This window comes from Pseudopodoces humilis, chromosome 1, assembly GCF_049639895.1.
Source record: "Pseudopodoces humilis isolate 2021_Gansu_Grassland_sample_001 chromosome 1, ASM4963989v1, whole genome shotgun sequence".
NCBI lineage: Eukaryota > Metazoa > Chordata > Aves > Passeriformes > Paridae > Pseudopodoces > Pseudopodoces humilis.
Genome location: NC_142200.1, coordinates 117,362,046 through 117,386,530, shown reverse-complemented (window position 1 = coordinate 117,386,530; position 24,485 = coordinate 117,362,046). Strand labels below are relative to the sequence as shown.

The following is a 24,485-nucleotide window of genomic DNA, read 5'->3' as shown; positions in this document are numbered from 1 at the left end:
AAAAGCCAGATTCTGCCTTAAGTTACAATGATGTAAATGGTGACTGAGAGCAGAAATTTCTCTCAAGTTGTACACAATTCAGGTGTACAATTGTTTGGAGATGGTGAAAGGCTGGAGTTTTCTTAGTCAGCTGTAGGATACATGTGAAAGTCTTAATATATATATATATGTATATATAGTAAGATGTGTATGTGTGTATTGGTATTTACCTTCCTTCTGTAAATGAAGTTTCTAACAGTTTGACACTTCTGCACAGTTCTTAAATGTCTCAAATGCAGCAGAGACTATAAATTATTTTGTGAATGGGATTATCATTGCAGGGTGAAAAAGAGGATATTCAGAGGCTCTACCTAGGTTCTTTATTGTTGTCTCTAAACTAAAAAAGTCATTCACACTCTAAAAAGAAGAAAAAAATGTAGCATCCAATGCTTTAATACTAAATGGTTTGATTCTGTTAAAATTAGAATCTAGACCAGCTCATTCCAAACAGAAGCTTTTTCCAAGTCTTACCCAGTTGTGTGATAGTGACATCAGGAAAGTTGATCTGTGTTAACACACATCTACTGTTCTCTGTTTTTAATCTTCCCTGTATCTACATGTGTTGTACTGTCTTTAAAAGATTAGTGGAGATCTCATTCTTCAGTGATGTTTCACAGGAGAAAATGAGCACACAATTATGCTAATTGTCTGCTTTTGAGATCATGAAAGTTGAGCAGATGCTTATTGATGCTGTTTTTTCACAGGTAATTTTGAAATTATTTGACTTTTCTGTTGAAATATAAGGACTTAAAAGCTATAACTCAGAACAGTACAGTTAATCAGGAAATCATATTTGATTATATAAAAGTTGATTAAAAGATAAAACCAGTTTGTGGTCTTTTTTTCTTCAGTTTTTAATCAAGAAAGTGAGACCAATATTGTAGATTAGCTCTCCTGCACACCTTTGAAATATCTACCCCAGTCTTCCTCTGAAAGAAGAAAACCTATACATTTCCCCAGAGTGGAATTACCTACTTCAGAGTGTGAAGCTGCAGTGATTGCAAATCCAGTAGTAATGAACCTGTTATTTTGCAGTCCTTTCTCCAAATTCGTCATAGGGGTCAGATTTTCAATTCCATCTGTGTTGTTTCATGCTATTGACTATACTACCTAAAGACCTAAGGACATTAGCCCTGTGTAGAGTTGTTTTAGTCTATAAATGCATATTATGCACATTTAAATAATTGTGATTTTTTTTCCCCCCTCTGTCTTTTCCCCTTCTAGACATTGTACTAAATTGAAGGTACACCTGTTTCATGCCTTCCCTTTCCTTGATGGGTGAAGGTATTTTGGAATAGTTTTTGCATGCCCACCTGTGGTGGTTCTCCTGAATGTTAGTGTGACAGGAGATGCATGAGCTGCTTTCCAAAATCCAGTTTCTCAGTTTGGCTCTCTGCTCCCAGCAGGATTTTGTTTTAGTGTGAGCCTTGCACTGAGGCTGTGGCAGTGACACTTCAGGAGGAGACTTTGGAAGCGCTTGGATCAGAGTTTTTGTGTGTCTGGTAGCTGGATAAAGCGAGACCAAAACTACAGAAAGGCTTAGGCATACATTTTGAGTTTCCCACAGGCAAATCTAGCACAAAATTGAGAGAGCAATCCATGAAGAAGAAAGACCTGCACCTCCTCTGTCTTGTCTGACACTTCAAATTGAAGTCTGGGTGAAGACTTTATTTGGGTCTTCAGAAATCTGGAGCTTGAATTCTGACATTGATGACTGCAGTCCTCTTCTTAAACCCATCTGCTATTAAAGCACACGCAGTGAGAACACTCAGAGAACAATCTGTGACACCTGAAATTACCAGGTTCAGAATTATCCTTACCAAGAGAACAAAAGAAGACCAGCTGTTTTGAGATCAGAGGAGAGCAATAATGTTCTCTGACTGATGAGAAATTCACTGCCGTGTGAGAAGTAAAACAACTCAAAAAGTGTAACAAGTCCTTGCAAATGTACTTTTGAATTACAGTGCTTATATTCCACAAAGCTGGTGCTGAGCAGTAGGAGAAACTATTTTGTTTGGAACAAGGTAGAGTCATCTGCAGTGGAGTGCAAATGGGATAAAACTAAGAGAAGGAGAAATTAGGCTGCGTGTCAGGCAATCTGAACTAAAAGAGTTATTTTACTGGGAAAGAGCTTCCCAAGGGAAATAAAAGCCACATTATTTGGGACACCTAAAATTAGACTTTACAAAGCACTAAAAAAATGTACAACCTTGCTTTGGTAGGGAGGTGGACTAGAAAAGGCAGGGTTTGGGATTTTCTTATCTTTTTTTTTTTTGCAATAAATTCTACAATTGTTTGGCTTGATTCTGTTCTGTGATATTTAAATCAAGGTGAGATTTACATTGCTTCTTGCCTTAGGAAACTGAGGTTAAACATACAGGCTCCTCCTCTCCACCTATTGCCAGCCCTTTGAACTATATCTTTTTATTTCCGTCCCTCAGGGGTAGTTCAGACCCCTCTATTCCAATTATAGGAATGTATATTTAGAGGAGTGGAGAAAGGGCACATGTGCCTTAAGGATACTTTGTAGCATTTCCTTATTGCTTGTCTCTAAGGAGACACTAGAACTGATCAATATGATACTCCTTTTTTTTTTGTTTTTAATTCAGAATTTATTTAGATTATTATGTGAAAATCCATTAACTTTGCATGTTCTGAAGCTGTTGTGTGAAATTACTGACCATGGGGTTTATATATATATATATATATATATATATATATATATATATGTAGCTATAATATAATGAGGGGAGAGGCAAATGAAATACAGCCTTTAACCAAGGAACTCCACATAACTTGTGTTGATATACTGAAAGTGTTGCAGCCTGTTCCGTAATTTTCTTTCAATACGTTCCACGTGATATTGCTGCAGTAATACAAAAGAGGTTATCATAGCCAATCCTACATATTAAAAAGTGTCCATTGTACAGTTGTGACTAAATGTTAAGAGCCAAATGTTTTTTTTTGTAAGCTAGCTTGAAGATTCCTGCCTTTATCAGTATACATTGTCTACTTGTCAGATGGCAGCACTCCTTTCAAAGCCCACTTGAACACCTGAATAAAGTGAGACCAAAGCTACAGAAAACCACTTGGAAAGTGGTTCTTCATTGTGTAGGCATTACCCTGTAAATAGTGCTGGTATAAAAACATGAGTTTAATGTGTACACAAGAGCAGGACAAGGTCAGGACATCGAGCCTCCTAGTTTGTGTTGAGAGACAAAAGAAGGCATGTCAGCAGGATTTTTCTGAAAGATGGTTCATTTGCAGAGGGTTTGAAACAGCATGGGAGGAAAGCTATACGGTGTCTCCAGTATTTAATTCAAAGGCTATGTGTTATAGCCCCACAGAATGCATTTTTCCTTGATCCCACTGGACAGGAGGCTATGGGAATGGGATACATGGTGAACCCTTCCTCTGCACTGAATTTTGGGTTGTAGATGGTCACACAGTTTCTAGTCCTTGAATTTAGATTGCATCATTTGGAGGAATGGATGCTGGAGCAGGGACTGGTGGAGAGGCAGCTAGGAAAGTTATCTGATGGCATTTCAGATTGTGACTTTTAAACAGCAGGAGCTGATTCCCATTTCCTTTCTCCCACTGCTGCTTCCTCCAATGTTCCCTACCTCCTGCTGCCATTCATGTGGTCTGCCACAGGAGCGTGGGTTGTATTTTTTTTCCTAATTTGACTAAGAGCATATTTCCCATTCTAAAACCTTAATGAAGACAAAAGGCCTGTATTGCAGGGTAGGAAGATACTAACCCGAAACATATTATTAGCTGGGAAGACTCATTCTCCTTATGTCCGTGTTTTTGAATGGCCTAATTGAGGAAAAGAGACATCTTCTGGTAATGGGTTTTTGAATAGGGCAACAATGAGGCTGAAATGGGAGAGATGCTGTGATGCCAGCTTTCTTGGAAAGCTTTATTAGGAGATTATTAAAGTGTTTGTAACCGATTCTGTTACAGATCAGGGTGCTTTGATATGCCAGCCCTTTGCACAGCAGTCTCTCAAGGGAGAAAGTGAGTGTTTCAGAGGCTCTGCGTGTTTAATTTTTGACTGATCTCTCATTAGGTATTTTACAAGATAGAAAAAGAGAAAAATGCTCAGATATTATCGGGATATTGTTCATGTACACTGGGTAGGAAGTGAACAAGTCTGCATGTAAATTTTAATTTCACTGCCTCTTCCAATCTAACCCTCTAGCAAAACAGACAGATATTCCGCTCAGGACTGTAACTTGCCTCATATCTATATTGTTTTCTCTTCTGAACTTTTCCAGACTTAACTGTCATGCCTCCTTCCTACACAGATGATTCTGGAAAAGCATGGAGTGCCTGCTTTTAAAAATGAAGGGAGAAGCAAGGGGAATAGGGTCTGGGAGTTGTGGTCTTTTCAACTTAACATCAATTTCTAGTAAAACATTAAAATGTGAAAAATGTTTTTAAGACCTTTCAGGAGTCAGGGAAACAAATTATGACCTAGAGAGATGTATAAAGAGTAAATGCGAGAAACCAGTGTAATTTCTTGTTAAGATAAAGCCTTACAAAAAGAAAATACAAAGCATATAACATATTTTTTGTTATTGTAGGGCTTTTTACGTGGTTTCATATGACATTGTGAAGAGTCTCAGAAAATAATCATGACATGATGAATGTAGAACAAGATGTAAAACTAGATGTGTTCGGAGCATTTATCCAAGTCTCACTATCAAAAGAAGATTTCAAGTTTGGCTTGCAGAGGGCTCTCTTTGGCACTGCCTAGTACTTTCATTTGCAACTTTACTAATTAAATATAGGGATTTATTGTTAACTTTAATGATGACTGAGTCATGCTGAGGGCTGGGTTAGGTATGAAAATCAGTGAGTGATGCACTGTCATTTTGCAAAAGAATTTTTTTTTTTAAAAAAGCATATAGCTTTTGTTGGAAGATATGTGCTTTTTGTCAGTGTTACTAAAGAACTGTGAAAATTAACTTTTAAAAATGGCAGGAAAAACACTTGATTTTAACACTTGAGATGTCTGATCCTTCATATTCTATCATTTGGTAATAGAAGCATTAATTTGTAGAGTTATTTATTTATTTATTATTAAATCATGAGGTAGTTTTTTCGCTTTTTTTCTTTAACATTGAGTAAGTCCACTGAACCTTGAGAAGTCCCTTGCTCTCTCCTTAGAGCAGCAGACCTCTGGCTTAAAGTCAACAGAGTTTTTGTCCCAGCAGGAGTGTCTACATGTGGTCAACTGTGATTTGTTCTCTGCAGAATTGCATTTCAGGGCTATGGGCTAGGTTAAGGCAAGATGTAATAGTTGGACAGGCTAACATCTGTGCATTTGGTACTCATGGCACTGGTCCAGATCCATGAGCTTGCTCTTTAGATGTATGTTGTCATCATAACTGTAATGAGGCTGTCCGTACTGTACTTTCGGAAGCAATGCAGTATAAAAGTCTTCAGTCTGCTGAGAGCTAGATATTTGGCCGATCTTCAGCTTTCAGGGTATAAACACATTCCTCTCTGGTTTTAATTTTTATTCTTCCACTTTTCCTTCTCCTCAAGGACATAGACTTTGGCTATATTTTTCACACTTGCGTGAAGCTAGAAGTCCAAGCGGATGCCTGTGCCGCCGCCGCCACCTCCTCCTCCACCACCTCCACCACCACCACCTTCTGGAGGGCCCCCTCCACCACCACCTTCTGGAGGGCCCCCTCCACCACCACCACTGGTAAGACTGACTTTTCATTTCTGTGAGCTGCAGTAGCCAGCTAGTAGCCCAAAAAGGATTTTGGCATGGATATTCATAAGAGATATCTGGGGCAGATGTTTGTTTTGCTGGCACTGGTTCTTCTGTTTATTACAGCAGTGGTCTCCAAAGTGGGGTGTGTGAGATGATCCACTGGTGTATGGGATGAAAATACTGGAACTTCAGTCATACATGTGTATACTTTATAAAGAAATAAACATATGTATATTGGCGTGCATGCACAAAAATTTTGTTACTGCTAGGAGTGCATGATCAAAAGGTTTTGAGATGATTAGAGTGCATATGGTGAGAATTTAGCATTTGTGAATACTTTTTCAGCCAAAGGGAATTCATTTTTGTATTGGTAATGTACAGATGGTAAGTATTAATTTCTTTATCCTTTTTCCTACAGCTCCTATTAAGACTCACAGTGTTCAGCTGTATATTTTGCCCTTTCTAGCACACGGTGTCTTCCTGGGGGTACAGCACAGTATTCTTTTGTACATGTGCAGGAACAATTACAGCTTGTAACAAATCATTACTGTGTGTGTCATGAAGTAGAACATGTGCCTTGCCAGCATGTTTGCAATAAGAGGAGGATGCTCTGGGTGAACTTTCAGGGTATTACATTTTCATACCTTCACAATCAGTTATTCTACCTATGGTAAAACCTGTTTAAGTAATTCCTTGAATTCGGTGATCAGTTGGTCATAATGTGTTTCTGCATTGAGATTCTTAGACTTTTTTTTGAAAGAGTGGAACCAGGCATAGTTGTGTTCAAGTCATAAAATCTCTCCTGACTTTTTTTCACATATTTTTCTGTCACTGCTGTGTTTATTTGCAGAGTGTGTTAGTCTCTGTAGCATGGTACTTCATGTTTATTTTTTTTTAAGGACTACATTTCTCCCTTGCATTCCCTGGCATCTCTGCCTGTTTTGTTCCCAGGAAGGTTGGTTGATTTTGTTTGGTATTGTTCATAACACTCTTATTTTATCTTTTTTTCCAGAAGGCGGTTTCTTTTTAAGTTTCTCTCTTCTACTTTACAGGCTGAACCATTTTGTAAAACTCCACTTGAGTTGTGGAGATGAAGAGGAGGAGGATAAAGACAGCAAATGAAATAAGCAGTGTTTGATTCTTTTCAGCATTCATTTTCAACTTTGGCACTATGAGCAGTGTTTCCAATTAGCAATTCTTCTGGGCTGGTACACAACCTATACTTAGATGCTAAAATAAGTGGGCTGCATATTGTGAGCAACTTAATGCTCACAACTGCAATTGAAGTCAACAGAAGTTACAAATGTTCCTATCCTAATAAATTTAGATCAGTGAAGTATTTAGAGACATTTTTTGACTCCTCTGACATATGCCAATTGTAAATGACTTGAGAAAGCTAAAAGGACTCCTAAGGATCATTATGAACAGGTTTAGGATTTTTTTGTTTCCCCTTCCTTTTTCTGACAGCTAAGCCCACTGCTGTGATAGGGTTTGATACAAAAAGGCTTGATTTCATATTGTAGTTGGATCATTCCGTTTCAAATGGGGTGATCTCTTACAAGATACACAGAATTTAGGGTCAGCTCAGTCTTGGTGACACAGTACATACTAGATGTGTTTCTAGTTAATGTCTGATATTGAAGCCTTGCTTGTAATAAGTCTTGATGGTAAAAAGACTATATGAATCAACACAATTAATAAAACAGCGTGGCAGGACATTTTTTTTTCTGCAACAGCAAAATTACTTTTCCCTGTCAAAATTGAATGAGAGACGGAAACAGAAATCTGCCTGGTGAGTTCAGCAGAAGTACAGAATAAGAGGCTGCTCTCCAGCTGGTGCCAAGTTACAGAGTAAAATCTTTTAGTTGGAGAGTCTGAGAAACTTGCTACAGACGCTATTTTGTTTTACTTGAAAGCCTTTCTCTAGAAATTGGCATTTGTCTTTTATGGTTGCTAAACTTCCCAGCTGCTGTTACAGCTGCTAGCTTTACAGTTGGGGAATGGAAGAAGGAAAAATTTTAACAGGCATATAGCTTTAAGGAAAACCTTCAAAGCAAATAAGTTATAATTTGGCCAACAGCTGGAAAAGTTCCAAAGTAAACAGCACAGTGATTTTTATTATACTGGTATGATTAAACCAGAGTAAGATTTCCCTGTTAGCAATTATGTTAGATTTTAATTTTGCTATTGATATGCGGGTGAGCTACTAGTTTAACTTATGTGATTTATGTTAAAAGAAAAATGTCTGTGTGTAGGTGGGGGGTTTAGAATCCTATTATTTTTCATGATGGTATTGCAGGGGTACCATAGGCTTGTCTTGCTTTTCTAGTTATGGATGAGAACCGTGCTTTCCTCTTGATTTCACTATTGAGATTTTTAGCAGAAGTAGCCACCACATTATCTTTTTCTCTTTACATTTGTTTTGCAAATATTGTGAGCCTTGATCCCAAATAATTTTGCGGTCCTTACTTCATGGTAATTCTAATCATGGTTGGCACATAGCTTTTTTGTCCTGTTAACCCCTTCTTAAGGCAGAAAAAAATTCTTTCCTAGTGTTTTTTTGGCCTTGTTCCTACTGTTTTCTAAGACTTTTGGACTTGATAATATTCCATAAGTACTTGTACTGAATTTTGTTGACAAAAGTTGTTACAAGACAATACAAAGTGATTTGGAGATGGTATTTAAGACACGCTAGGTGCCACCTGTGCCAAACAGCCAAAAAGCTGCTGGCTGTTAGAGCAAACTTAAAAAGAAGCAAATTCCTGGATTTCTCAAGAGGGAATGGTGGTGTGTCTGCTGTAGCAGATGTAGGTGGCTGAACCAAAATGTAATAGATTAATTGAGCATGTCTTCAAATGCCTGTCTTCTGGTGGTCATAGAGATGAGAGGGGTGAGTAGGCAGGATGAAACTGTGCCCTGATGTATTTTCTTGAACTGGTTCACAGAATTCAATTTTCTTCTTCCCATTTCCTCTATACCTTAACAAAGCACACTTAGATAGGTGGCACGGGGTGTTTGTTCTAAAGCTCTTTTAATTTATGAGCATATCATGTAAGGTGGGGTTTTTTAATAGAGTTTTTGTTGGTGGTCTTTGGGAAGAGGGTGGTAGGTTTGGGGTTCTTTAAAGCTTTCTGCTCATGGAAAACTTCATTTTATTCCCCCTCTATTTCTTTTACCAGTTTGGTATAAGAGGCAACTAGGTTAGTTTTGGTTTGTCATATTTTCTGGAGAGAGTGTCATCACTGAGACTGCTTAAAATTTTTCTCTACTTAATTTCCCAAGAAAAGGATCAAGAGAGAATTTGCTTTGATAAACCCTGTTCACTTACTACATGCAGTGAAGGCTGCTTACTGCTGTGTAGCCTCTGTATATATGAATTTGTAATGTTAAGATCAGTCATCACCTATTAAAATGTTAATATTGGAGGAAGTGTGGATGTGTAGCAGCCCTGCTGGGTTGTGCCTTACTCAGAGATGTTTGTTTAATGATTCATATGTTTGTGGAGTTTAAGAAAATACTTTTGTTCTCTTTAGAATTGTTATGATTAAAGTCTTAGCATAGAAATTAACCCCTAAAATCACAGCGGATCAGATGATTAAAGCTCATAAATTAGCACCAGGTGTTTATTTGCTGCCTTGTGGCACACTAGAAACTAGGATAGCAGGAAGAGAAAGTAATGTGCTTACTTTGGTGATAGAAATGTGAAACTTTAAATGATGAGCACTAGACTAGCATGTAGATTAATCTTAATGATTACCTCATTCTTATTTAGTTAAAAAAAAATAAAAATTAAAACATAGTTAGTGTTGTAGATAAGCCAGTCAGTGTTTATCAATTTGGTTATTCTCTTCTTATTTTCTACTCTTATCCTACAAAACTCAGAAAGCAATTCCTCATGATATAATGCTGTGATAAGAGCATAATTTATACAGAAGGAGGATTTCCAAGGCTTAGAAAAACATCATCTGATAGTTTTCCTTGAAGGGATGTTTTTTTTCCCCTTCTCCATGCAGTTGTTAGATGGGAAACCTTGCTGAGCTGTTTCCTTCAGCCTTCACAAGAAATTCAGTGAGCTACAGCATTCATCTGAAGTTGTGTGGGAGTTGGTTTTGCTCCTGTGACATTTAGCACTACTGTTCTTTGGAAAGAGAACAAACAACATATGTAAAACATCTTGGCTGAAGATAATGATGATTTGTGGTATTTTGATTTGGTCTTACCAAATATAGTATGAGTGAATATGTGCATATGAGCACTTATATGCATAAAATTTTGGTTATGCTTGCTAATTATTTTATGTAAAAATTAAAATAATTTCTCAAGTTTTTATTCAGATCCCTAGACATGCAAGTGTAATACTGAAAGAACAGGATCATGCATGGTGCCAATAGCAAAATATGTAGGAATGTGTTTATTAAAATTTTACCTGAGATGTAATGTCATATTTTGTACTTCATCATGGAGTCTCTAGGCCAGGAGATACTAAAGCACAATATTTATTGCTGATAGGTAAAATACACCAGAGTGAGAGAAAGTGCAGGCTTGGTAATGTTGTTGGTGACTGACTGATCATAAAGACTGTGCTATGGGCTGGACAAAGCACAGCTGAAATTTTTGAGTGCTTTGTTCCAGACAAAATAAAGGATACTGATTGATTGTGTTTTAATAATATATCATATCTCACACCATTCTACTTTCATAAAGAAGTGAGAGGCAATCATATAGAAAAAAAAATGCAGTGTCTTTGTGTGGTTTATTTGACTTCATTTTCTGCTGTTGGAAAATTGGGGTTGCATAGCTGTGGCATCTCAAAGTATTGCTGCTGAAGCCTTGTAGTTCTTGTAGTCAACAAATACAGAAAAGACAAGTGGGAGCTTTGAAAGATGGGGAAAATGAAAAGAAAACATAAATATTAGGCTGGCACTGCTCTGTTTCATCTGGACAGGCACAGGGGCATGGAATGCATATAGTTCCTAGGTGCTAATTTCAATTGCTTCACTTGAGAACTCCTATGTCACCATTTTAAATGTATTTAGATAATGAGTTCTGTTTTGCAGGTTTCTTCATAATGTCACGTGCTCTACGTGTCTGAATGGAATGGAACACATTTAAAGAGCGTTCTTTCTCTTTGTTTTTCATCTGTATAATATAAAAGTATGGAAATTGCAGAGTAGAGTTACCAGCTGTAAATGATCAAACTAAGCCTAGCTGCAGAGAACTAATAGGTTAATTTGCCATTCTAATCACAAAGTAATAATGCCCTTAGAAGTCAGTACCCCATCTCTAGTGCATGCAGTGGCTACCTATTAAATTCCATCTGTCAATTAATATTATACTTTTTGCCTTTTAATTAAAAGAGAACTCAGAATAATAGCAACACTTGAGTAGGACTTCTCTAATGGCTGGAAGGTGACAGTGCAAGAAATGCTAGTTTCTTGTTATTCTGTCTTGGGTTAACCATAATTTTGTGTGGATGCTAAAAGGCATTTCAGAATGATCATTAGCTTCTGCACAGGTAGCTGGGTAGGAGAAATAGCCTACTGTTCTTAGAGAGATTAAATTGTGATGTGTGTAGATTGTTACATGCTGAAATTTCTGTTGCCACTATTAATGGTATCTCTTGTCATTCTGGGGACTCTGCTATGGTAGACAGAGAGAATAAACAGTGCTAGTGTCACCAGCTCCCATGCCAATGTTTTCAGCCTCGTATTGTTTGACATTTTCATTCTAATTCCAGACCCTCACCCTCAGATTTTCTAGTTTATGTAAGAGTTTTCCCTTTCTTTTCATTGATGCAGAGGTAGTTATGGGAGTTTGAATCCCAAAAATTTAGAAATCAAAAGATGAAGTTCAAAATTATTTTTTTAAGGCAGTCTAAGGGTATTTTTGGTACTTGACCTGTGATTTTTCTGGACTGCTGGGAAAGACTTCTAGAGTAGTTTAAATTTTATACTGCTTCCATTGTGGTGAGTTCTGTTACTGCATGGTTTCTTTTAGTGAAAGAACAGTCAGAATTTGCGTTTAAAATGTAGGTGTCAGAAAATTAAATACCCACAGAAAAGCTCAGCAGGCATAAATGATCCTATTGATTCTGTTGCATTTTTTGTATTCAGGTACAGAAATCTAGGAGCCCATGCTGGAAAACCTTAAGAACACCCTAGTGAATAAGCCCACTGCTCCATTTGAGGCAGGAGCAATTGAACCCTTTAGTAGGCAAGGTTTTATGTTGTCTGATACAGTGGTGCTAGTGTAAAGTGCAGAAGTGTGTTTGAAATGAGCACTGGGAACATAGGTTTAGAAGAAAGTTGCTCCTACCATGCTGGTTTTTGTGTTCTGTTCCCTGCCATTGTGTGTGGTGGTAGCTTCAAGGAGGTGCAGAACAAGCACCGGGCTCTGCTAACACTGAAAGGCCTCACTATTTGGGACTAAAGCCAGGGCTAGGCGGTGGCTGTAGTGCCAGGCAGAGATCCGTAACAACTTCTGCACTACTTCCCTTGCTGGGAGCTGAGAAACAAGGTCGGTGTAGACTCAGCCTATCTAAGTACACACTTGCTCAATGACCTTTTCAACCGGGCAGGTTCAGACTGCAGAACTTCGTGCAGTAGAGACTGAGATCATGGTTAATCAGTACTGAGCTGGGTGTAGGTGGAATTGTCAAGTTCTGGTCCTGTCATTCTCTTGAAACAATGATTTCATTAGCTGCCAGGAAGCTATTTGGCAGGTCCCCTCGTGTGGGCTCCCTCAGAAAAGTTGGCTGGAGAGTGACCCCTTGCATGGGAAGCATTTGAAGCTCAACTTGCCAGAAGGCTGAGAGAGCACCATGTTTGCCCAGGCAGACCAGGTGCCAAGAATTAATTAGTTTTGTCCTATGCTACTCAGCAGAAACACAAGAAGTGGCTCTGATCTTGCAAACGACCGTGCAGGTGGAGTCTTGCACTGTCGTGAGGTCTCCTGTAATTAAAAAGCTTTAAATCAGAGGTCAGAGCTTTCTTGTGAACAGTATAAAAATTAAAAATTGTGAGGTACCTGATCTCCCAAGCTTTTTTAGAAACAGGCAGTTTAAAATATTTAAAATAAAAGAAGAGATCTGCTTTGTTGTTGAGACTTGTTGTGTTTTTCCTTAAACTGGAAGAGGGGATTATTTTGATTATTTTATTTTGTATTTGACAGTGCATGACTGAAACACCTGATGCATATGTAATGAAAATATAAGAAGTATGACAGTGTTTTTCTCTGTGGTACTCTTGTTTGTGATATGCTGGAAACTGGGTTTGTTATTTTAATAAGCTCCTTCTTTTTGTTGCTACTTTTCTTGGCACATTCATGGTGGAGACTTTAGCTGCTGGTTTGAGAATTCTTTGTAAAAGCAATGCCCTTGCCTGCTGGGCAAACTGTTTCTGCTGCAAATTAAAATCATTAATTCCTGGTATAATTCTGAACTAGTAATAGTAGATTGATCTTGGAATCAAGTTTCAAATTCCTCTGGGGTTTCAGATTTCATGCTGAGCTACAATGGATAGATGACTTTTATAATCCTCTGCTGTGTCAAGGAAGACATACAAGTCAGCTTACAGTAAGATTTCTGGTAAACTTCCATGTTTGACTTTGTCCCAAAACAACTTCATTTTTTTAATAAAAAGTTCTGACATTGTAGTTTGTTAGACTGTTCTGGGATCTTACTTTTTTTCTGCCAGTTCTGCTTTTGAAAAGGATGCAGTCTTTGAGGGGCTGAATTCATTTAAATATCTTATTCCTGATGGCTACAGGAATCACCTTAAGGAACACTTGTGGTCAGCAGCTTGTGGTTAAGTGGAAGGAAGCTACAGAGTAAATTGCTTGCAAGCAGGTCTCCCCTGTTCTTGGTCCACTCTTTTTTATCATCAGTGGTCCCAGAAGGGTATTTTAACAGACTTGTGTCCTTTGAGGCCCCTTACTCAAGCTCTCTTGCCCTTCCAGACTGTTGTGAGCACCAAACCAATGCCTTGGCTTTCCTTCAAAGGAGTAGGAGATTTATGGCTGGATGGGGACCCAGTCATCATCTCTCCCTTCATGCTCCCCTGCTTGGAAAGTCTTGTGGTGCCATATGGGTGGTAAGAACACTTATCATCCTTACTCAGATGGTTTACCAACCACAAACAAGCTGTGTTTTTCTCTCATATTCTCAGCTCTCTCTGGCATGACGCACATATTGCATTAGGCAGCTAGCTTCACCTTTTTTGTCCTCTTTCCTGAAAAATCTATATTTGTTTACACCAGAATTTCAGTTATTGCTAATACAAAAATAATATTTGGAGAATTTTGTTAGATTTCCAGTGGTTTCTGCTCTTTCGTGATGCTTTTATACATCCTTTATTTAAGATTTAGATGTTTTAGTTGTGTCTCATTATTGACAAATATTTTCTTTGACCAGACCTGGCACTATCACATTAGTAACTGCACTGCCTCCACAGCTCTTGCTTATTTTGCCCTACCTGCTGTTTTAAATGCTGTTTTTAATGGTCCATTGCCATGTCTGTAGGCTTCTTCTCTTGCATTTTTTAGTTTAACTTGGGTCTCTGAATCATAACAGATTGGATGCCAGAGAAGGCCAGGACTCACTCAGAAACTATTCCCCCCCTCCCCCCATAAATATTTGTCTCTGTGATCAAATATCCTTTATTCTAGAGCTTTCTGCTTGGTCTTTATCTTGCTGCACTGTCTTTCCCTTCCTTAAAAGCCAGACCTGAGGTGTTTCATGCTGCAGTGGTGAAAAATCACTTGCCTCAGCTTGGATCTGTGCAGGTTTGGCTGAGGATGGCAAAGAAAAATAAGAAAGCAAGGGGTGTCCTCAAACTCTTTTTCCGCTAAAATATATGCTGCTTATGCCTTCTGCCAGTACCTTTTCTTGATCTCTGCATTGAGTCCGGGGGATTTTGCATATGGTGGGAAAAAATGTTAATGGGAGAGAGGAAGGTTAATTGCCACCAGATTCATATAAATAATTTATATTGTCAGCAAAAGAGAGCTCTTCTTCTGCCCATAATAAAATTCTGATGTCAAATGTATTGATTGGTCTTTAATTTTATCATTATATGTCTCAAAATAATTAGGGAAAAGCTAAATATATTTAGCCTTTTTTTGTTTTAGCTTTTTTTCTAGTTGAGATAAATAAATCATTTTCCACACAGGTGTCTTTCCAGTGTTTCCTATCAAATGTGACCAGGAGAAGGAACCTACTGTGATCATACAATTCATTGCACATTAGGCATGCAAATACTCAGTGCTGTTAAGTTCTCTGAGTAAAAGTATGTCGTGCCTTTGGATGGAATAATGCTTTATCTTACTTATGGCTCCTATCTAATTTAGACTTTTAGTACTGGATCATCTTTTCAGATCACTTGATGGGTTTACTCTGAAAGAAAGGCCTATGACTGCCTGGCTATTGGGTTGTCCAGAAGGCTAGAGGAGCATTTTTCCTGCAGCTGTCCTGTTTATGTAGTTCTGTGTTACCCTGAAGTACTTTACAAATGCATGAAAGAACATATTTAAAATCTGACTAAATACAAGCCATTTATGGGACAGTATGTATGAACTGTGACTGAATTACCTGTCCAGAGTCCAGAGGATTTTCCCTTTTCTGTGTGCAGGGGTACTCTTTAGAATCTGAAGATTGTAATTAGTATTAATATAAACTTTTTTAAATGGCTGGTGCCTTCTGCATTTACATCACTTTAGTATCTGAGCACGTATATCTCTTAAATATTTTAAGTATCATAGGAGCCCAGAGGGTAGGTCGATGTTCCCATCTGTCTTGCAGAATGTAAAGTGACATTCTGAAGGTGATGCAAATATCACAGCAGAGTGTACCCAGAAATGGAGCTCATTGCCATGCATTTCAGTCAGTTTTCCCTAGAAAAAGTCTGTCAGTTCTTAATTTGTTTTATACAACTCAGTTTAGGTTGTTAAGATTGTGATTATTCAGGGTCAAACCTGAAGTGGTCCATGTGTAGAAAGTACAAAAATAGAGAGTTGTTGTTCTAAATTGAACAGTCCACTTCCACAGAACTCTTAACTGGAAGAAGCTGTTCCAAACCGCTGGCTGTGCCCCTCCACCACAGGGTACTGCACATCACCAAGTAGCTCTGCACAGGACCTGGCAAATTGTGCTTCACAAGAAACACTTCTGCCAGAGAGGATGCAGCCTTGATCTGAAGTATTTTTCTGAAAGTTTGAGATATATTCTGATATATTTCTCAAAGGCTGAGATATATTGGAGGAGTGTATATCCCTCCTTGCCATACTTGCTAATTCAGGCTTGCTGCTGGAGCCCCCTTCCAGGTCCTGGCTTGTGGGACTTGGAATGCAGGCTTTAGTTTCACAGATATGACCATTACTTGTAATCCAGTTATTTTACACTTGACATCTTTTTATTGTGCATTTTTTTTCTCCTTTCTCCCCTCCACCTCAGCAGTGGGGAAACATGTTTTGGGTTGTTGTTCTTTTCAAACTGCAATGATTTAGGTACCCCTCTATATCCATGCTGTCCTCATTCATATCTCCACTCTTCTAAGCTATCAGCTTCAAATTCTGAAATGTTTATTTCCAGCATTGATGATTTTCATGTGAAACATCACTGTAAAAATATGATTTGATGGTATTTTCCTATTTATGGATATTTTGAAGACCTGGCAGATACCCTAAACATTAGTCCAATACTTTACTGCATATTATAGCTGAGTGTGTAGTTTAGGACACTGGAGACAAAATGTGATGGAGTTGGGTGAGTTGAAAAGTAAGTATTTCTTATGTTCAGGCTACTTACATGCGTGGTTTGTTCCATTCTGTTTCTAAGTATGTACTGAACGTGACGTTCTTTGTGTCTGAAATAGTAGCAGAATAACCTAGTGGTTGCTAAGGTAATGAGAGCCCACCGTTCCCTGTAAATAAAGTATGGCATTTAATTTCACTCTGTGTTACCTGGGGCAGCTCTGGCATCAGATGAAACAAATGATCTTCACATTCTTCTCCACTTCCCTTCTGATTTTCATTGAAATACTGAGATGTTTCTCTTTTTGTAAATAAATGAGGCTGCCCTGCAGATGGCGAGGTAGAAAGTAGCCTAAGAATTACATCTTTTTGTCTTGCAGCTGTTTTCCCTCTGTGACTTAAAATGTATTTGTCTTTGCTGAAACACTTCTATTGGGTGTCATCAGGGCTGAAGATTTAACAGTCATAAGAATTCCTCCTTCTGTTTTTCTCTTGATGCAGAACTTAAATGCTTATTATCTGTGCTTGTGCTATGGATTGCAAGCACAGCATGAGTGTGAATCTAAGATTTTTTTCTTCATCAAAGAAAAGAAGGTTACCTCAAAATACAATATGGTAAATCCAGGAATTTGCAAATGCTGGACACCAGTAGAGGAGTGAGTGAGATACTTACCTGGTGAAACAGTTCTTGGCAAGGATTGTAACTGGCCTTGGGACTGCAGGCAGCAAACAAGAAATCCAAAGGAGCTCTGACTGCTGTGCAACCAGGCAACACTACACCCCAGGCCATCTTGACTTTGTAATGGAAAAAGAGAGAATCCATATCAAGCTACTCGGCAGCTAATCAATCATCCGAGTCCACCAAGCTGGGCACAGAAGATTGTGTCTCTTATGTACATGAGGAGGAAGAAGAAACAGCTGGGGCATGGGATGGAGTTATTCTTGGCATAAAGGAATCTGTTGTAAGAGAGAAGCAGCTTGTTATGCTGCATTATGGAAGGGCAGAAAAATATTCCTGCTTTTTTATGCAAAAGATTTTTGTCTTGCTTATGTTTACATTGATACTAAGTCATGGTCACTAGCCACAAGTTGCCACAAGTGGGTTATTTTAGCCTAATAGCTGTCTGGATATCAAGACTTTACATTCTAATAGCCTGTCTGCCCAGATAAATAGATCTGGGAGGTGAAATGGACAGCTGGCATAATATATGGACACTTGAACCCGGAAATTAAAGACAGCTGCTGGATCTAATTTTAAACATAGCTCTTGAGCAGATCCCTCTAGATCCTGCTTGTCCTGCTACAGCAAAGTCATTAGTGGGAGTAGAGAGAAAATACGTGGAAGATACTGGTAGAGAGCTTTTGTGAGGAGGGGAATCACCCTTGTTCCAGTGATGGTGTTTCCATTTTTCACAGTAAGTACTGTCAGCTTCCAGAGAAGGGGAGTGGGAATGGTTTGTGGCTGGTACTTGGTCTAACACCGCTGACACGGGCAGCTCTTCTCTGGGGCCTCATAATGGCCAGCGGGACTCCAAGCTCTGCAAGTACAAGGGCAGGCAGCGCTGTTCCAAACGAGGAAAATGTGACAGAGTGGGGGTTTTCCTAACATTTTAAAATAACACGTGGTTACGTATCAGCCAGGTTGTAATTCCGAGTTTTTACATCAGGGGCCGGGAATGCAGCGGCGTTAGCGGCGGTCTGGAGCTCCATCTAGCGGGGCGCGGCAAATCCCGCCGGCTGGGTTTGGATTTTTTTAGCCAGGTACAAAAATAACTACGAATAATATCGTATCCACAGAATTCTTCACTTGGGATTAACGAGTTAGTCACAATATTAATTCAGCAGCTGGTTAAATGTTTTCAAGTTTCTGTTTTGCTTTCAGAATGCCATTACCAAGCTGGTTTGGTTTTGGGGATTTTTCAAGTGTGACAGTATTGTTCTGCTTTATTACAACTATGATACTAAAATTAAGGGCTGTGGAAATATTTCTGGTACTCGCTTCTTTAGAGAGTTACCTAACCTCTGGGAATTTTGGAAGCAAGGAGAACATTGCCCCTCTGATGCGAAAATCCCCCTCTATTAGACGGCTCTGTTAATCACAATAGATTTTGAAATAACAGCTTTGCTGTTTATTATCTGCTTTTAAAAAGTGAAATATCCAACTTTTTTAAAGATATGGGGGTTTTTTAATATATATAATGAGAAACTTGAAGAAGTAAGAATAATTTTTGTTTGTTTTATTACAAAACTTTAAATTGCAACTTGACTGTACGTTTACCAAGCTTGGTTAGAATAGAAACGTTCCTAAAATATAATTGTATTATTCTAAAGGCATTCTTCTTAAACCGGTGTTAATCTCCAGTGCAGAGAGACAGTCTAAGTTAATTATCACATCCAAATATAAGTGCATCATGTATTTATCTATCCCTTTTCCTAAGTGGATAAAACAGATATTTACTGTAATTTGACATATAAAAATCTTGATGTAAAGCATTGTAAATAGTATGATAAGAGCTGACAGAGGCAGTTGGAGGTGGAGTTGTGGGACAGAGGCCATAAATGGCCAAATGAGGTCACATTGCATTTAAGCATGTTTTCTAATTTGCTTTCAACAGTATGAACCCAACTAGTATTAGATTTGTGTTATATTTAAACTTTCAGCTTTCCTGCCCTCCTGCACAACCAAATGCTGTTCCTGTTGATTTGATTCAAAGGCTTGGGAGTGACAGATGCCAAGGAGGGCTTATTTTAAATCCTCTGTTCCCAGTTTGCCTGTGTATCCTTTCTAGGTATGCATTTTTGTCTGTACCTCCCGTCTAAAGCTCTTATTGTCAACAGGCAAGCTCAGAGATACCAAAATTGCGAAAGGAGGACCAAAAAGCACGAAACGCACTCTTGGCTGATATCCAGCAGGGAACTCGCCTGAGGAAAGTGACTCAAATCAACGACCGCAGTGCACCACAGATTGAAAGTGAGTGTGTGCTCCTCAGTAAGGCCCTGGGGGAGATTTGCTGAAGCCTCGAGTGTGGGTACAGGTCAGATGGACAGTATTAAACTGAAGGGCAGGTTTGAAGGTCAGCAAAGGTCTGTTTGTTGTATGGTTTTAGGATGCAGAGAGGGGACACTTTCTAAACATGCATTCTGCTCTGAGATCAGTGACTGTTAACACTTCATGGTAAATCTCCAACTGATTATCAGCTTAACAGGCATTCCTTGTTCCAAAATAAATAATGAATGACGAAATCCTTGAGAGCATTTCAATAAAATAATTAAGTGGGAATTGTTGGCTCTCACAGAACAATTGTTCTTTATTAGATTAAAAGGACAAAAAATGCTGAAAAACTCCGGAAACATAAATTCAATATTAAGCCTAAGACAACTACTTCTTGGCGTCATGATTTGTGTGAGATTGAAGAGCACCAGAGGGTGCTGTGCTCCAAGGTACAGGTCAGAGAGGGATGGCAGTTCCTGTAGTAACAGTACAGGAAAAGTGTGGCCTTGGTTGTTTGTTGGCACCAAGCCTTAGCAGTCTCAGGGCAAGGATGAAATGATTTTCTGATATACCTTGGGTTTTTCATTCTTTTTAACAGAACCCAAAGAAGCTAACAGAGATGGCAGTAACACAGCTGTTAATAAAGGTGGCTCTCCACAGCCTCTGGGAGGTTTATTTGCTGGTGGCTTTCCTGTTCTCAGACCAGCAGGTCAGAGGGACATGACAGGTAAGGGCTTCATTTGTATGAAAACGTAGCTGGGCTAGCAGAAATTAGGGGTGAAAGTACTTTGGGATTAGCTTCACTGATTGATTTTTATTGGGTTGTTTGCTTTTTTCTGAATGCTTAGTTCATCATGTGACCATGGAGGGCTCAATTAATAATGTGATTGAAGCCACCTTTCTAGATCTGAGGTGCTTTATTCCTTAAAACATAAATAAAAAGCTATCTCCACACTTGGTAAGAAAGAGATCAAACTGATCTCTTTAACTGAGCTTTTTACATTATTTTAATGAAAATTTTTAATTGTGCCTTGAATACAGTATTGAAATCTGACCTTATCAGTTTCAGTACAAATGGCAAATTCATATTTCCTTACCTCCACTAGTGTGTATTTCTATGCTATTACAGTCTTGTGTATTACTTTAAGGATTCATATTTAAGATTTTTGCCCTCTGGATTTTATAGAGTATAGCTTTGATCCGGCAAGGTAATTTACTGATCTGAAAAAGAAGGGTATTGTTGCTTCACAATGACAGGAGGAAGGCACATGTGGGAGCCCCACTGCTGCTTTCACCTCAAGAAATGCCAGTATCAACGAGGGATGAGTTTTATAACCACAGTAATGACCTCTGTCACTGTTGGGCAGCGGATGCCTGCTCATACAGCACAGAGCAAAGTAGCTTTTTGCAGGGAAAGACAGAACTTGGCTCTACCTAAAGGTTTTTTGCTCCCAAAAGGCAAGCCAAAGATGCACAGCACTGTGTGTCTGGGGTTTTGACATAGCTTCAGTGGCAGTAAGTACTTTGAGTTGTTCTTAAAACTATGGCCATGCCTATCAGACTCTGTGTGTGTCAGATGAGATGCCTTTTTTGACATCTTGCTTTGTGACATTTATTCAGGAAAAGACATTTTGTAAGTTCAAGAGTCTTCAGGCATTTGCTTTTAAAAAGGAAATAGCAGAACCTGTGCCTTACAGAAAGCCTTTGAGGCATTGCTTTTTAAAACGTGGCTTTTATCCATGGAGTTGAGGTTTCTGTAACATTTGTGTGAATTTTTTGATACTAAGCAAGTACTTAGCTTGAAGGATGCCAGTTGATGTGTGTCAAACTGCTCGTGTACTTTTCACCAGGGCAGTGGGTTGTACCAGGCAAGATGAAGCTGCTGTGTAGGGCCTCAGACTCTGCAGAAAAGTTCCTTCTTCTTAAGATGTTTCATTCTGCAGAAGCTGAGGAACAGGGAGGGGGAGCAGGGTCTCTCAGCAGGTCATCATATAACTAAGCAGAATCCCTGGTGCCCCCTGGAATACATCACCTCCTAAGCCCCATTACAGCGTGGGCAACCTGTTGGATATGAAGTGTTTGGGGTGAATGAGTTTAATCCCTCCGGGTATCCACTGGGGAAGGGAAGATGAAGAGCTTGCCCTTGTCGCTGTTCGCTCTGAGGAGTGGGAACGCAGCCTCGGTGTGTAACATGTGGTATCTGGTTTTCAGCAGGGAGGCCTGGGCAGCCCTCCGGAGCCCGACCAGCATCCCCCAGACCCTCCGCACCGGCGAGCAGCGGCGCTGCCAAGGCGAGCAGCAACCCCTCGCACCCGGCCGAGGGCCCAAGGGCAGCTGTCCCACCGGAGCCTCCCGGCACCTCCCGAGCCGCAGCGGGAGCGGGTCCCGGGCGCCCCAGCCTGCCCGCCCCGCCTCCACCGCCTCCCGCTTCCAGCAAGCCTTCCCTCACCTTCCCTCCTCCTCCCCCTCTGCCCCCGCCGGCCGATCGCCCGGCCAAGGGGGTGATCCCCGGCGCTGCTCCCCCGCTCCCTCCCCCTCAGGCTGACAAACCCGCCAAGCCTCAAGCAGGCGCTTCGCACCCGCCCCCGCCGCCCCCTCCTCCTCCTCCTCCCCCGCTGCCCCCCGTGCCCCCCTGCGGGCTGCCGGGCAGGGCCGCCGAGGCCTCTGCGGCCGAAGGCAGGGACTGTCCCCCGCCCGCGCCGCCGCCCCCGCCTCCTCCCCCGCCGCCTCACGCCCACCCCCCGGCCCCCAACAGGCTCTCCTTTCCCCCCTCCCCGGCCTTCAGCGGTGCCGACGTGCCCCCTCCGCTGCCCCCCAAGTCTCCACACTTGCTGTCACAGTTCCACAAGCCGAGCAATATCCAGTCGCTGCCGCTCCCACCCACCCCCGGCCCCCCTCAGCCCGCAGCCGTGGTGGATACGAGGAAGAAGAGACCCGGCCGAGGCGCAGGTGAGAGCGGCACCTCTGAAGGGAGGAGGCTTTTCCCTCCCTTTGGCTAGCGGGGAAGATCATAGAATTATTTGGGTTGGAACAGGACCTTGAAGATTATTTAGTTCTTCAAGACCCCTTCCAACCCAAACCATTCTATCGCACTGGTGACTGGAGAGCATGGAGGGGCAGGGATGAAGAGCACACATGGGAGGAATACCTATAGGTTGCACGGCTGGTGTGAACACCCAAAACATCTGGCTTTTTGAGATGTCAGGCAGTTCTTAGAACTGGGCACACATGCCTTATAGTTCAAGCTGCCACTCTTGGAAGCGACATCCAAAGTCTTAGGACCACTGGGCTGGTTCTTGCTTTTGTGTTGGCATTGGTATGTCTCCAGCAGTGCAATGGGTGGTACCCTGACAGACTCGGGGTACAGCAGAGTACACACCATGGTGTCTATCAGCTCAGCAGCTTCTCATGTGCCAGACTGCCCAGGACATCCCTCTACAGCTATACCCATGCAGGAGCAATATTGGCAACAGCTAGGAAACACTAGGAGATAATGAAACAGAGATGGAGCAGCTACCACCATAAGTAAGCAAAAGCAAATCTGGCTGCAGCCCTCTCCTGTTCAACAAAGAGGAGCAGCCAGTGCATCCTGTGATGAAGATGGTTGGGCTGAACTTCTTCCCAATTTCTTGGGAAGAGGTGTATTACCCACTATTTCCTTGAGTAGATGATAGAAGGAAATTTTTTTTGACTCCTCTAATGTAATGAAAATAATAAAAAAGATGAGTCTAGATCTGTGTGGGTTTGAGAAATGGAGACAGCTACTTAACAGGGAACATCTGAAAGAGAATGTTCTGTACCCTGCATTTTAGCAGCCACATGTCAGGAAAAAGATTACTGGCTCCCTTTGAGAGCCAGGGGAAAGGCCGTGTAAGTACAGCAGATCAGGTGCCTTGTGGTGGTGATTAATGCTGCTCAGAATGCTCTGTGAACTATGTCAAGACGCTCTTTTCTTGTGGCAGTTCCATTTATACGTTTTCCATAAAATTACCCTGCCTTCCCTTGCTATGTAGGAGGATAAGCAGTTTTGAGAGGCTGCTAACTTGGAGGCCTTGGGCTCGCTCCCCCTCACACAGCTCCTGTGGTATGTCTTCCAGGTGTAAACCTTGATGGCCCTTGCCATCAAGTGAATATCAGCTCCTCAGTGAAATGCACAAGACTAATGGTAATTCTATTGCATAGCTGCCAAATTGTCAGCTTTTAAATTTTTACATTTTCTTTTGACATACCACCTCGTGTGGCTGTTTTGTTGATTTCCTTTGCTTATTCTTGTGAAAATGGAAGGACAACCTTCCCTTCCAGACTGGGACAAAACCACACTTCAGAATGTCACACTTCCCTTAGAACTGGAAATGGAAAACCCCAGCCAGTTCCAAGAGTCACTTTGAATTTAATACTTAACATTACAAATCTGTGGTCAGGCTTGGCAAACAACAGCAATAGGTACATTTTCCCCAAATACTGCATTCTTTCTACACTCCCTCCACTTTTGTGTGTCGTTTACTGTTGGGTTTAAGCCATGATGATGTTTATATGCTGGTCTCCTGGGTTTTTTTAAAGGAACTGGTGCTGGGAAGCTGGTCACACCTCCACAGCCACCAGCAAGATCCCCAACAACTGAACTTACAAGCAAGTCTGGAGTCTCAGCCTGGGCTACAGCGCATGACCCGTACACACCACTTAAAAATGGAAATATGCACATCATTGGTAATATCATTAAATTAAATCTCTTTGCCTTAGTTAATAATTTTACTACAAAAGCCTGTGTGTGTCTCAGACCCCAAAAGCTCACTCAAAGACTTTGTCCTAGCAATAACAGGGTAGTATAATAGAAACATTTTTGTACAGCCTTACACAATGATAGAAAATTAAGGCTTTTTCACAAAGGATTTTAATTCAGTCAGTAGAAAAGCATGCACTACCTGCAAAGTTACTTAAAAATATTAAAAGTTCCCATAGTGTGCTTATATTACC

The 24,485-nt window shown here is 40.4% G+C and overlaps 1 protein-coding gene across 6 annotated transcripts in view; it reads left to right on the top strand.

Annotated features, from left to right (window-relative positions):
* Positions 1-24,485, top strand: part of WIPF3 (WAS/WASL interacting protein family member 3) — a 37,886-nt gene that overhangs the window by 8,679 nt on the left and 4,722 nt on the right. For 5 of the 6 annotated variants that reach the window (XM_088055765.1, XM_088055758.1, XM_088055757.1 and 2 more), the window contains exons 2-6: positions 5,596-5,761; positions 19,358-19,490; positions 20,110-20,238; positions 21,723-22,460; positions 24,072-24,218. In XM_088055765.1, the coding sequence (XP_087911891.1) occupies positions 5,651-5,761; positions 19,358-19,490; positions 20,110-20,238; positions 21,723-22,460; positions 24,072-24,218 (1,258 nt within the window). In that variant the 5' untranslated portion in view covers positions 5,596-5,650. Of the gene's footprint in view, positions 1-5,595; positions 5,762-17,806; positions 17,935-19,357; positions 19,491-20,109; positions 20,239-21,722; positions 22,461-24,071; positions 24,219-24,485 lie in introns of those variants that run through there. The other variant, XM_088055773.1, reaches the window with a different exon arrangement.